Source organism: Tupaia chinensis, unplaced genomic scaffold (assembly GCF_000334495.1).
Source record: "Tupaia chinensis unplaced genomic scaffold, TupChi_1.0 Scaffold138491_1, whole genome shotgun sequence".
NCBI classification, from domain to species: Eukaryota; Metazoa; Chordata; class Mammalia; order Scandentia; family Tupaiidae; genus Tupaia; species Tupaia belangeri.
In genome coordinates, this window is record NW_006198387.1 from 1 (window position 1) to 14,859 (window position 14,859).

At 49.1% G+C, this 14,859-nt stretch overlaps 1 protein-coding gene across 1 annotated transcript in view; it reads right to left on the bottom strand.

Annotated features, from left to right (window-relative positions):
* Window positions 1–847: 847 nt before the first annotated feature.
* LOC102478094 (ankyrin repeat and SAM domain-containing protein 6-like) overlaps window positions 848–14,859 on the bottom strand; it is a 48,758-nt gene continuing 34,746 nt past the window's right edge. The window contains exons 3-5 of the mRNA XM_027765503.1: window positions 6,656–7,158; window positions 1,763–1,807; window positions 848–1,101 (exon numbers count right to left, since the gene is read on the bottom strand). Coding sequence (XP_027621304.1) covers window positions 848–1,101; window positions 1,763–1,807; window positions 6,656–7,158 — 802 coding nt within the window. The remainder of the gene's footprint in view (window positions 1,102–1,762; window positions 1,808–6,655; window positions 7,159–14,859) is intronic.

A 14,859-nucleotide genomic window follows, 5' to 3' on the forward strand; every position in this document is an offset into this window, starting at 1 on the left:
TGATCCCTGCCCTTCTGCTGGGAAAGCCTCATACAGACCAGATGTTGGTATGGAAGTCTGAGACCCAGCAAGTAAAACAAACTGTTCCCCGATGACTCAAAGTGATATGATCACCTGAAGCAGGTCACGGAAAGAGCCCCTAATCTGGAGTCAGAGCCTGGTCGCAGTAAGATGCCTAACCCAGAGAGGAAGCCTCCAGGAGGGTGACGGCCCCACCCTGCTGGAATGATCAAGTGAGAAGTGATTCATAAGCACACAGCGAATGCTGAAGGCATTTTCAAAAGGAGAGAGTAAGGGGGAGTCTCTCCAACAAACGTCCTAAGAAGATGATGCTACGAACGGCCGACGATCATTCCATGTAGGGGCAGCTCGAGGACGTCTTTCTATCTCGATGGGAAAGTTCCAAATAGACCCCTCACTTTATTCAATTGGAACCGGCCTACAGAAACTTATCTTTCTGTATTAAACATTCCATGAGACCAGCAGTTAGCGCAATGGCTATGTCGCTGGACTCCCACATAGTCGACCGCGGTTCGAGTCCCAGACCTGGTGGCTTAAACTCAATCCGGGCACATGTGCGGGCGTGTCCAGGATCCCAAGAGGAGAATGGAGAAGGGATTGCGGCATGGCCATCCCCCTTGGGGGGTGATTTCTCGCTGTCTCTCTGTCTTTCTGGCAAGCACACACGCCCTATAGCAAAAACCTCTCCAAAAAAAGTGCTGGCCACTGGTGGAAATGTGAGGGGTGACAGGACACCAGGGCACAGAGGGTGGGTATGCAGAATAAAATAGGAAGAGGAGCCTGTGTGGCTCTCACCATCATGCCTCACTGTCTTCACAGCCCCAGCTCAGAGCATCTGCTCCTCGTCCTCACTGAGGCAGAGGAGTGGCACTGACCCGTGGTAGGTGGCCTGCATGAGGGCCGTCCAGCCGTGCACGCTGTCCTGCTTGTCGACGTCAGCGTGCCTCTCCACCAGCAGCTGCACCAGAGGCAGCTGCCCCGTGACAGCTGCCAGCATCAGAGGGGTCGCCCCGTCCCCATTGACCAGGTTCACGTGGTTGGGGTCTTCGTCAGCAATCTCTTTGACCAACTGGAAGTTTCCTGTGAACACAAGCGGGAGCCCAGGTGACCTACACATCCGGCACCAGGGTTTATTTATTCAGTTAGGTCACATAACGAACACCAGCTGAGACTCCACTTCGGCCATGGGCTGCTAGGCATCAGAGGGACTGAGTCCTACTCTCAAAGTGCAGTCCGCATGGGACAGGAACAAGCATACAAACGGATAGAAGTGCTAGTTAAGAGACAGAAATGCTGTTAGTTTCTTAAGTGAACAGATGAAAGGCAATGGGCATGCAGGAGAGTTCAGGTCTTGCTAGGGGTGAGGATCAAGGAGGGCTTCTTGGAGGCAGAGTCTATATCCAGAGGAAACTGGAGGCTAAAATAGCCCTTTGTTACAAGGAGTTTGGAGAGGGTGGGTGCACAGAGAGGCATTTCGGGGGTAGGGAAAAACAGACAGCCACAATAGCAGGCTGGAGGGAGGACGGGCCTGGGAAGGCGGTCTGGGATCTGTGTGTACAGCACCATGGTAAATACCAGCCTCCAGGGGTGAACTGCCGTGGGAGAAATTGGACAGTCAGGAAATAACAAAATGCCTGTTTCTCAAATACTCCGGTGGCCTTGGGAAGGACTTCAAATATCAGGATGGAAAAAAAGGGTCCTTTAGTCTTAAACATCCAAAAAGATTTTCTAAAGCACTTACCCATTTTCAATGCATGGAAAATATCAGGTCGCCTTTTCTCCTCATCTGCGTAAACAAAGATTTTGAAAGTTAACGACGGAGAGGTTTAACGGAACAGAAGAGTCACGGGACCTCACAATACAGCACAGCCTCGAAAAGGACCTACTTCTCGAAAGCAATCCAGATGAAGCCGAGGATAACGGATGAATGCCGGTATTAACGGGTGAACCCAGCAACCTTCTCAAAGGGTTATTACCTAGAAGTGTCTGAAAACGCTTCAGAAACACATGATGGGAGGTCATTTGGCCAACAAAACCCATGTGAGAGGCACGTCACCAGCCTGATCCCAAACAACTAGCGCACCTGTTTTGGGGCATTCTAAACCTTGGGGTGTCCTTTCTTAAACATCGTGAAAAGTGTGCTCCTATAAAAGCCCAGATTTCTGGGGGAAATTTAAGAGGAAATGACGGTTCTTCCCGAGCAAAAACAAAATGTATGATGTGAGACAATTCCAAAGCAGGGACCCTGAGACACTGAGCAGCTGATCCCATAGGAAGGTCACGGACACAGTCACCAGGAGACCCAATGTTAATGTTTTAAACATTCAGTTACCGTTTGCTTTTAAAGAATTATTATTTAATTTTATTTATTCATTTATGTTCATTTGACCAGAGAGAGACATAGAGAGAGAGGGAAAATGAGAAAGCAAGTCACCAGGTCTGGGACTTGAACTGCGGTCGGCCATGTGGGAGTGTCAAATACCTTAACTATCACACCACTGGCTAACATGACTTTTTTTTTTAACTTGCTATGCTCATCAAAGACACACACACACACAGAGAGAAAGTGAGAAAGCAAGATGCAAGTTCCAGGACTTGAACCATAATTGGCCATGTGGAAGACCAGCAATCCAACCACCAAGTCACCTGCAGGCTCTGCCAATGTTAATTTTTGACTTCCTTCCCAAATAAGAAGCAATATGAATATACTTCCCTGTCCCAGACGTGCAAATAAAGCTCCCTGCTGGTGCCAGGACTCACACCTATCCCCACAGCCAAGCCTGGCTGCTCCCAGTCAGCACAAGCCAGCCCCTCTCCCACGTGTTTATCCCAGTGGGACGGGATACTGCTTAGACCAGTGGGTACCCTGCTCCTGGCGAAGGGCAGGCATCCTGATGGTCGGCCGATATGCTGTGAGCTGAAGGAAGGACTTCCTTAACCAATCCCAGCAGATGGAGCAGTTGCAAGAGGACACCTGTAAGGCTGGCCCTCTGGTCCAGATTAGCCTCACAGGCAGCTGAGAGGGCAAGGAACACTGAGTCTGGAGTGCTATCTGAACTGGAGTGCACTTTCCCAAGATGTGCTGCTTCCTCATCACTAACGTGGGGACCTCAGCACTTCTGCACAGAAAAATACGCCTGACTTTCTTGAGGACTTAATAATTAACTCAAGAATTCTTAATGGAAAGTAGACACAGCCTGAAACCCAGTGACTAATTCTGCCTGTGAAAAGGGAACCAGCAGATGGTGTGGTGGTTAAGGCACTGCACTCCCACATGACCGACAGTGGTTCAAGTCCCTGACCTGGTAGCTTGCTTTCACTCTCTCTGTCTCACTCTGATGAGCACATGTGTCTTATAGGAAACTTAAAAATAATTATTATAATGAATAAGTACATTTTTTAAGAGAGATTTTTGCCATAGGGTACGTGCACTTGCCAGAGAGACAGAAAAAGATAGAAAGTGAGAAATCACCCCGAGGGGGCGGGGTAAGACTGCAATCCCTCCTCCATGCTCCTCTCAGGATTTTGGGCAGGCACAACGCATATCCAGCCTGAGTTTAAGCTACCAGGTCTGGGATTCGAACTACGGTCTACTACATGGGAGTCCAGTGACGTAACCATTAAGCCATCTGCTGGCCCCAGTAAATTTTTTTTATATAAAAAAAAAAAAACGTTCTTTAACTTGAAAACAAGAATTCTGTCAAGAGATAATTCTGCATCTTAATTTTTAAAAATATGTTGGGTAGCTTTAAAAATGTAAGAGCCAAATTTTGCTGTGGGCCAGGGGCCTTCTCATGCCCAGACTGCTGACAGGCAGGGTCTGAGGGCCTCAGCTGGCCTTATGTAGGCGGCTATGCCACCATCTGGTACAAATTCATCACCCACAGTCCAGTCTGACCCTGCAGGCTGGGCAGCTGTGCCCTGATGCTGAGCGACCTGGGTGGGTCCTGTCCTCACTCTGGCCTTCAGCTTTTTCACTTATATCACAGCAGCCCCAAGGGCCCTGCACTCCCCCACCCACCACCCAGAAGGAGGAAAAAAAACCCTGCTCCAACCTCCACACAACCATGGAGGGGAGTGGGGGAGCTGGAGCACTGCAGGACAGTGACAGCTTCAAGGGTTCCCTTACTGCTGCGGAGTGGAGGGTCCAAGTTCCCAGCAGGGGCAGATTTCCTGGCACCTCACAGGAAGACCTAGGGCTACTGAGTTATTGATGTGAATCTTTGTCACTGTCGGTAACAGCCTTTGCTCTTGCTGTGGCCCTTCCGGGCCCCTCCCTGAGAGCCACATGCCTGGCACACTTCGTTTCCTGCCCATCTGCTGAACTCTCACCTCATCACAGAGACCACCCACTGTCCGTTTCGACCCTGCACACCCGATCCTTTACCTTGCCCAAATAACCCTGTGGCCCCGCTACCTACCCTATTACGTAATTTGATTAATGCATTTAAGATTTACTTTTATTTAATATGTCTGCTTGTTTGGCCTTCCTGATAAAGGCCAAAGACCTTGAGGGCAAGGATCTGGGTCTCACTGTCCACAGCAAAATGGGTGAACTCCCTCTCGGGAGGATCCCTGCGATGGGGAGATTCCACACTGGGAGGTATGCTGGGCACAGCAAGAGCTAGAAGGGCAGGACCTTTCCTGTCACAGCCACGAAAATAAACCAATCTACACCTTCAAAGAAAAGAAAAACCTCATGCCAACATGAAAAACTCCATACGGGGACCAGCAGATGGTGTGGTGGTTACATCACTGGACTCTCACGTAGTTGACTGCAGTTTGAATCCTGGACCCGGTGGCTTAAAACTCACCCCAGGCATGTGTGTGTGCATGCTCAAAATCCCTAGAGAGAAAGTAGAAGGGACTGTAAGGCCATGCCCCCTGGGGAGTGATATTTTTTGTTTTTTGTTTTTTCTGTCTCTTTGTTGAGTGCACATGCCCTATCCAAGGCCATGCCCCCTGGGGAGTGATTTTTTTTGTTTTTTGGTTTTTTTTGTCTCTTTGTTGAGTGCACATGCCCTATCTGTCAAAGAAAAAGGGGGTGGGGGGGACAGCCTCTGTACCAGGAGCCCCAGAGTACTAATTTCTATTAAGAGTTGTGACTCTTGGGGACCAGCGGGTGGCGTGGTGGTTAAGGTGCTGGACACTGACATGGCCAGCCATGGTTTGAGTCCTGGACCTGGTGGCTTGCTTTTTCACATTCCCTCTCTTTCTCTCTCTGTGTCTCTTTCTGGTCAAATTAAAATAAATGAATGAACAAATAAAATTAAGTAATTCTTTAAAAACAAATTGTGACCCTTAATGAGGCCCCAGCATTCTACTGGCGATTGGACCCAGTGCCTCACGAAGTGGAAGGCAACCCGTCCCTCCTCACGACCACCGTGTTGTCATTGTTCAGCCTGTTTTACAGATGAGGTGAAGGTGTGGCCCAGGTCACCCCGACAAAGCCTGCAGGTGGGCAGCAGTACGTCAAGGGGCTACCCCACAATCTCTTGCCTTCTGAGTATCGCCACTCTGTCTCCCTCTTTGGGCCTCAGTTTCCCAAACTGTACAAAGGATGAGGACTCAGGGCTTCAGACAGGTTTCCCTAGCTGTCCTCCTTCCTGAGAATGTGTCCTCTTCATCTCTGCCATCTCTGCCATTATAAGCATCTCTAAACATATTTATTTTACCTCAGAGTTGTTCTGATTGGATTATGTATTGCTAGTCAGCATTTATGCCATTTTTATCACCCATGTCTGACGAGACTACGGTATACATTCACTGCTTGGGCAGTACCAAGCTTCTCCACGCTGTTAGGTCTTTTTAGCCCATTCGTCTGAAGACTCTCACCTCTTACCTTCCAACCATGGATGCTTACATGCTGTGGCCTAGTGCTGCCCTGGACTGTCTCGGCCCTGTCCCTGAAGTCAGGCCCATTACAGAGGGCGGGGAGGCTAGGTGTGACACTGCAGCTCATGGTCCTACTGCGGTAAGGACAGTTAGATACTCCTTTAAACACCGGGAAATGGCAAAAAGAAACAGGACACACTTAGCAGGTACTTAAAAACAATCCAAAAGTCAAAAGGGGGCTAGTTCTCATTAATGTCAGGTGAATGAGTCTTGGGGACTGGCCACTGGCAGAAGAGGCTAGGCACGTTACTCTAGAGCAGAGGTGGCACACTACAGACCACGGGCCAGTCTGCTCCCTGCCTGTTCTCGTCACCGCCACCACCCGGAACACACTCGGCTGCTCTCCCCCAGCAGAGATGAGTAGTTCTGACAGAGATGGCAGGACCCACAAGGCCTCAATTACTGATCATCTGGCCCTTTACAGAAAACATTTGCCAACCATTATTCTAAGGGCATCCTGGAAGCACCTGCCTCTGCATCATCTGGCTCAGGAGGAGGGTCCCTGCTACACAGGGGTCCGAGTTCTTTCCGGAGCTTCTGGATCAGACTCGGGTGGGCCAGGAACCTGCACCAGCAGGTACGCCCTACTGAGTCTCAAGGCCCACTGCTCTGCAGGACTGCACTCTGATCTCCGTGTGCCCTGAGAATTGGGCAATCCTCTACCCAAGCCACTTAAATACAACCCAGGGTCCTCCGTGAAGACACAGTAGGAAAGGGGGCGGGTGGTGACGCGCCTGACCTGTCTTGGGCCTCACGGTGGTCAGCGGGTCCAGGTAGTCTGCAAGGTCCCTATGTCTGCGGTCCAGCGCAACCTCGAAGGCAGTCTTCTCCAGCACACTGAGGTGGTCAGGGTTGGCTCCCTTCTCTACCAGCTGCTGGGCCACGCCGAGCCTCCCAGTGAGAGCCGCCAGCATCAGCGGGCTCCAGCCCACAGTCCGGGCCATGTGGTTGGGGTTCGCGCCCCACTCCATCAGCAGACGCACCACGGCCTCGTGCCCGTGCTGGATGGCGGCCATCAGGGCTGTGATGTCCAGCAGCTCGTCCCTGCTGCTCGCTGTCCCTGGCTGCTCGCCTGAGAGGTTGGGATGGTCCACGAAGGCTCCAGCTTCCAGAAGCAGCTTCACCACACCCAGATGGCCACCCCGAGAGGCCACTGAGAGCACACTGGCCCCCAGCCGGTTCTGGGCATTGACATCAGCTCCGTGCTCCAAAAGGAGGTGTGCCACGCTCACATGCCCAAACCTGCCAGGAAGAGGGAGAACGAGTGACGCTGATGATGGACCGTGATACGCAAGCATATGTCACCCTTGTCTGTCGTGAACGGTTCGAGTCATAGAGCTGCTTATAATAAGGGGCCTTGCTCTGGCGTCAGGCACTGTGCTGGTCCCACAGACACAGCATCACGAAAGCGAGCAACTGCCCTGCCCGAGTTCGAATTCAGCTCTCCCAGCCACTAACTGCATGACCCTGAGAAAGAATTTAACTTTGTGCCTTCATTTCCAGATCTGTAAAAAGGGGATATGGTTGTTTCTAAATCAAGGATTGTGAAGGAAACAAATTAACAGACAGAAAGCACCCGGACCGGCGCTTGGCCAAGGAAATGCCACATGTCTGTCAGCTATTGTAACTCTTGCTCATTTTACATCACACAATGTCCCAGCTGGTAAGTGGCAGTGGCAGGGTCAGAGCCCAGGTCTGTCTGAATCTTGCTGCCTCCACTTTTCTCCCTGTACCACGCTGCCGCCCACATCTCAGAGAGTTCATTTTATTCTGTTTTAGAGCCTCTGTTTGTAGTCTCCCTGTGCTCTGCTTTCCCCATGGGCAGGCCCATGTCTGATTCATCTCTTACCCACCCCCTCCAGCCCCAATCGCCTCCCCTATGCCAAGAGGTGTGGCACGGCTGGGCTGCGGACGGCACACATGGCCCCGGCACCATGCAGACGCCTGCTGCCACCTGCTGGCGGGAATGTTCACTGCAGGCGGCTGAGAACTGGGCTTGGCCTGGACTTTCCTCCAAGAAGCTGGAGCTATGGCAGTTCTGGGACCTGGAGAGAAAGACATGAACCCACGGACCTCAAACAAAGGGAAGGGAAAACAGGTGACTCTTTCCTGCAAAATCTCTTATTTCATTCAATGCTAGAGGGCAGAAAGGTTCTGTTCTGGGGTATTTCTGATGGGCCCAGTGCTGAGTGCATGAGAATTGGCAGCCACCCTGGGCCTACCAGGAAGAAATGACAAGCTCTCTGTCCCAGGCTGAAGGAGACCACAAGCTGCCGTCTGGGCTGCATATGGAGGTGGGAGCTGTCTGAGTTTCGTGTTCTTTGACCCTCCTTTCCGGAAGCAGACTGTACACCTCATCTCGGCCCAGGGCCTCCCTTCTCCTCGCAGAGACGAAACCAAGGCTGAACTCCCAAATACCTTCTGGAACATGAACCTTAACAGCCACGGGTCACCTGGGCTGGCAGAGCAAGAGCTTGGTCAACTGGCTTCCCCGGAGGTAGGGGGCTGGGTCTCTCTGGCCTCTTCTCCCAGAGCAGGGTGGAAGCAAACCAACTGAAAAAAACTCAGACGTGGAAAGCTGCAGCCCCAGCCTGTCTGGATGCCTTTGGTCTCCTTCATTCCTGCCCATCCTCCAAACAGCCCCCAAAGTAATAGTCCCCAAACCTCAATCTGACAGTCATTCTCTGCTTCCACTGTCCCAAGGGGGCCTGCCTACCTTGCAGGCACCCCCCCACCCCCTCCTGGCAGGCCTGCAGCACTCCCATTACAGCCCTCCCTCACACCTTCACCGGCTGCCCTAGACCAGAGCACTCTCTCCTCCTGTCTCCTGAGCTCAGGATCAGCTCGGCTCTCACCTGCTAGGAATGGGAAGCTCCCTGGGTCAGAAGCCTGTCTTCCAACACCCAGGACTCCACAGCTTCCTGTAGGGCTACCCGGGAGCTCCCATTCCAGAACTGTCTGTCCTGCACCTCACAGTGGTCTCTCCGAGGACAAGCCAGGGATCGACACATTCCCGCTTCCCCAGCTCCTAAGCAAGTGGCTGACCCATACGGGTGCTCAGAAAAGAACAAGTGAGTAATCACACGGTTCAATGGCAGAACCACGTCGGGGCGGGCCAGGCACAGACAGCAGCAATGGCTGAGAACTGGAACACGCTCAGCTGCTGCAGGGGTTTAAAGATTACGCCGTTTAGTTAAGCATTGAGATCGAATCTCACTTAATCCCTAACAGCAGATTACAAGGTTCTGTCATGTTTTTAACTCATCTTATCTTAATAAACTCCAAGGTAAACTCATTCATTCCCATGTCATTGATGGGGAAACTGAAGATTAGCAAGGAAAGCAATGAATTCAAACCTTCTTCATTTGAAAGTTAAAAGTCAAAATTTACACCTGGATCTTAGAACTCCAAATCTCAGTTCTTCTATCAATAGTACACACACCATTTTTAAAGAGAAGAGCTGAATTAGAGAAGAAATCGTGGAATTTGGAATGTTTTCTGAACCCACAGGCAGCCCAAGAGATCATTCCATTAAGTTGAAAATATGAAAGGATTCAAAGAAAGCTGTGGTAATTCTGTGGCTGCGAAGTTCCTAACAGGTAATTACTGGGGATAGGGCTGTTAGGGGCTTTCTGAACAGGTGCTGTGATTGCCAATTAATTTCAGCCATTAACACCTGTGTTTGAAGAGCGCACATTCCCATGACTCAAAGCACAGGGCTGAGAGTCTTCCTCTGCCACATGGGCAGGCAGGGAAAGATAGGGAAGAGGAGGAAGGAGTTGAGGCAAAGGGTAAAGAGTGAGCCAAAGTAACCACCCTGCAGCCCTGTGCTGTGGGCAGAAGTCACTGGCCAGCATGGTGAGCTGCTCCCCCCACCACCAAGATGGACACTATCAGTACAGGATTCACGGCTGGGAGCACAGGCTGTCTGCAGCCACCTGCCTCCAAGTGAATGTGACTCTGCCTTTTACTAGCAGTGTGGCCCTGGGCAAGTTACTTAACACCACTGTGTCTCAACTGCTCATCTGTAAAATGGGGATAGCAATAGTCCTACTTCCTAGGGTTTCCTGTGGATTGGATGTTATCAGTTTATTTAAAGCATTTAGCACAGTGCTTGCCACAAAGCAGGTGTTCAGTAAAAGTCTATTATTTTAAGAATAGAAAAAAACATTAAAGTAGCCACTTCTGATACTAACACATCCACGAGAGCCCAAAGTGCAGTCCAGGCACAGGGCGGCTGATGGCCATGCATGATCCAGCGATGTGCCTTGGAACACAGAGAGCCGGGATGATAAACGGATGCTTAGGCTGAAGGTGCTAGGCACTGTGGGAGGAGCACTAAGACACAGCTAGACCCTGGGAAGAAAAGCACAGGCCCCGAAGGTGTCAGCACACAGGCCACGCATTTATCCTGCTCTGAGAGACAGGGGAACCTGGATCCTTCAGGAAGTCTCCCCTTCGTGTTGTTCCCACTGGCGCGTTTGATATGGATGAAGCAGCGAAAAGCTCACATGCACCTCCACACGGGCAGAGACAGCGCCTGAGTACAGATGGTCAGTATCACCAAGGGCAGGATATTACAAGTTAAAGGACCCCAGGCCTGGGACCAGCAGTTAGCATAATGGCTATGTCGCTGAACTCCCAGGTAGTCGACTGCGGTTCGCATCCTGGACCTGGTGGCTTAAACTCACGCCAAGCGTGTGTGCATGTGCGCCCAAGATCCCAAGAGGTGAATGGAGGAGAAGGGATTGCGGCGTGGCCATCCCCTCTGGGGGGTGATTTAAAAAAAAAAAAACCCACCCCAGGCCAGGTACAGCTAAGGAACAAGGGTCAAGGCCAATCCCATCACAGCACGTCACACCGTCACACTCTGCTATATTCCCGCAGGAGTAAATGGGAGCACACCACTCGAATGCTCCCTAACAGCACATGTGAGACACTTGGTGGGGTAAGGGTGAGTGGTGGAGTCTAAAACCTCCACCTTGAAAGTGACAAAGACAGGACCCTCGGACTACAAATTCTAGCTCTTTTACAATACCAGATGTTGAAGAAGAATACCTGATTTATCTAAAAATGATAAATTATTACTCAATAACTGTCAGAGGTTAGGTTAATTCTGATTTGCTGCTCAAGTTTAACAGAAATCGGGGCCGGTGGCACAGCAATAAAACGTGACACTGTGCTGTCCCACATGGAAAGGTGCCCAGTTCAAGTACAGAGAACTTCCTGAGTATGCTGGGCATGTGAGCCTTGGGAGAAAGGTTGATATTCCAAAAGGCTTTATGGTCACAACTGCTCCATGCAAGAATTTAGGTGTCTTAAAACACAGGATCCTAACATGCTGGTAGGTGCATAAAACATTGCATTGGGTATGCCCATGTGAACAGGCAGCCCAACATTCTGTTTATTTATTGCTGTTTATTTAAATTTGTTGGAGGGCATGTATGCTTGCTGGAGAGACAGAGAAATGGGAAAGCACGTCCCAAGGGAAATACCACACCACAATCCCTTCTCTTCCAGTCTCCTCTCGGGATTTTGGGCACACTGCACACATACCTGGCATGCTTTTCAAGCCGGAGGGTCCGGGACTCACACCTTGCACTTGGCCATGTGGGATCTAGCCACCTTAACCATCATATCACCAACTAGCTCCAGCCCACACATTTTAACTGGGCTTCATTCCCAAAACCTGTTTATAGACTGACTGACATAACTGTGCAAAGGCTAAGGAATGGTTAAGCAAACCAGGGGGCTGTTCCATGGATAGACTATCACAGAGCAGCTGAAAGGATAAATCTGAAAATAATGCAGTAAAAGATGACCGGTGATGTCTATAAAAGGAAAAACAAAACAAAACTAAGAGAAACCAAATATTACAAGTAAGAACTTTGTGGTTTCAGGGCTTTTTAGAAAAGCAACAGACTCACACAAATGGAAAGATACTTTATTTCCTTTATCACTTAAAAATTGCAAATCACAGCTACATTTCTTTTAACCCATCAGTCCAGCAAAAATTCACACAATGTTAGTAAAGCTATAGAAAAACAGGCACTCATGTACACCTCTGAAGGGAGGATAAACTGGTATAATCATTTCTTTCAACCCATCAGTCCAGCAGAAATTCAAGTTTGGTAACACACAATGTTAGTAAAGCTATAGAAAAACAGGCACTCATGTACACCTCTGAAGGGAGGATAAACTGGTATAATCGTATGGTAGAAAGATGTCCACACCCTCGTCTGTAGGACCTGACCTGTAAGTATGGCCCAGCCTCAGGGGAGCAGTCAGGAGCACACCGAGAAGCAATTCTGGAAGCCATGTGACCAACTGCAGGTTCAGAACCCAAGTCAACATGAAAACACAATGGGTCCACGTGAGCCCAAATCCTGACAAGTGGGAGGGTTGGGAAACTGGAGCATGGCAAGACAGAGTCAAGGGCGCCTGTCTTGCCTCTATTTCATGGAAGAAATAAACTTCTTTTAAAAAGTTTTTAAAAAAAAAAAGAAAGAAAGAAAGAAAGAGAAAGAAAGAAAGAAAGAAAGAAAGAAAGAAAGAAAGACTATGCATGGATTTCAAAATTTTTTGGACTACAATAAATTCATACTTTAATTTTACCTTCTGGTGAACTTTTTGAAGTCCCCTCATAGGTTCTGTTATATGGCAAAGGGGAAATGAAAGCTGCAGAGAATGAAGGTTGCTAATCAGCTGACTTGGGATGGGGAGAGGAGCCTGGATGCCCCAGGTGGGCCCTAGGTCATTGCTTTCCATATAGAACAGGGAAGACGAGACGCTCTTGTGTATTCACTCTTGTGAAGGAGGTTGTGATGACAAAGGTAAAGGTCAGAGCGAAGTGATGGCTACTGGCTTTGAAGATAGAAGGGCCATGACCATGGAACGTGGGCAGCTTCTAGAACCCAGAAAACACAAGAGATCAAGTCTCTCCCAAAGTCTGCGGAAGAAATACAGCCCTGCTACCACCTTGACCTTAGCCCAGTGACCACATTTAGTACTTCTGACCTCCTGAGCAGCAGGAAAATAATTTGTGTTCTTTCAAACCACTAAGGTAGTCACTTGTTACAGCAGCCATAGAAACCTAATATGGAGAGCAATTTGGCAATATCCATCAAAATTACCAACAGTCTGCATTCTCTCCAAGGGGTCCCCTGTAGATACACTTGCTCACATGGAAAATGACTCATATATCAGATTACACATCACAGCACAAACATAATAGCAAGAGACTGGAGACAACCTAAAGGACCATCCACAAGGCACTGGTTAAATAAATTATTATACAAGAGAACAGTGTAAGGCCACTGAAAAAGTAGGAAGGTTTTTATGCACTGAGATGAAAAGACTGCTGAGTACAGTAAGTGAAAAAAGCAAGCTGCAGGGCCAGCAGGTGGTGTGGAGGTGAAAGTGCTGGATTCCACATGGCTGACAGAGCTTTGAGTCCAGGACCCAGGGGACTGGAAAACCCACCAGCATGTGCATGCATGCCCAAAATCCCAAGAGGAGATTGAAGAAGGGACTGCGACATGGTCATCCCCCCGGGAGTGATTTCTTTCCTTCTGTCTCTGTCTCTGGCGAGCACACATGCTCTATGGCAAAAACTGGAAGAAAAAAAAAAAAAACGGATCAAAACAGCGTGAAGTGTATTTAAGAAGGGAGATCAGAGAAAACTGACAATGCTGTTTGCTTGCTACGGACAAAGCAGCGGCTCTCAAACGGGGGTTATTTTACCCTCCTAGCAGACAGGTGGCAATGTCTAGAGACACTTCTGATTCTCATAACTGGGGAGCAAAGGGTGTTATCAGCATCTAGTGAGCAGAGGACAGGATGCTGCCAAACATCCTATAAAAAAAGAATGATCCATCCAAAATGTCAACAGTACCAACAAGAAAAACCTTGAAATAAGGAAACACTGGAAGCTCATGCAAGAAACTGAGGGGTGGGGACCAGCAGTTAGCGTAATGGCTATGTCGCTGGACTCCCACGTAGTCGACTGCGGTTTGCGTCCCGGACCTGGTGGCTTAAAACTCACACCGGGTGCGTGCCCAAGATCCCAAGAGGAGAATGGAGGAGAAGTGACTGCGGCGTGGCCATCCCCCCTGGGGGGTGATTTCTCGCTTTCTGTCTCTCTGTCTCTCCCTGTCTGTCTGGCGAGCGCATGCGCCCTATAGCAAAAACCTCTCCAAAAAAAAAAAAAAAGGAACGAAACTGAGGGGTGGGTAGGACTTACATAGAGAGATGCAGGGCTAAGAGACCTCATCCCATACCATCCTGTGTGTGTATGTAGTTTCATGTTTTAACCTTACAAATAAGATTATCAAGTCAAAAATTAAACTGCACTCAGAGGGTATTAAAATATTGCTTTAGGAACCAGCAGTTGGCATAATGGCCATGTCGCTGAACTATCATCTCCCATGTAGTAGATAGACCACAGTTTGAGTCCCGGACCTGGCGGCTTAAAATTCACGCCAGGCACATTTGCATGTGTGCCCAAGATCCTGAGAGGAGAATGGAGAAGGGATTGCAGTGTGGCCATCCCCCCCTGGGGGGTGATTTCTTGCTTTCTGTCTCTCTGTCTCTGTCTTTCTGGCGAGTGCATGGGCCCTATAGCAAAAATCTCTCAAAAACAAACAAAAATATTGCTTTAATTATAAATCCTCTTAAAAAAAAAAAAGAGGTGGACATTGAGAACACCTTTTTAAAAAATAATCATTTATTTAATTTTGTTATTATTTTTTAAATTTGACCACAAAGAGAAAGAAAGAGAGAGAGGGAGGGAAAGCAAGTTGAGAAAGCAAGCCACCATGTCTGGAACTTGAACTGCAGTCAGCCAAGTGGGAATTCAGTGCCTTAACCACCACATCACCTGCCAGCCCCAGAATAATTTTTTTTTTTTTTTAATAAGGAACATGCCCTAAGACAAAAACCTCT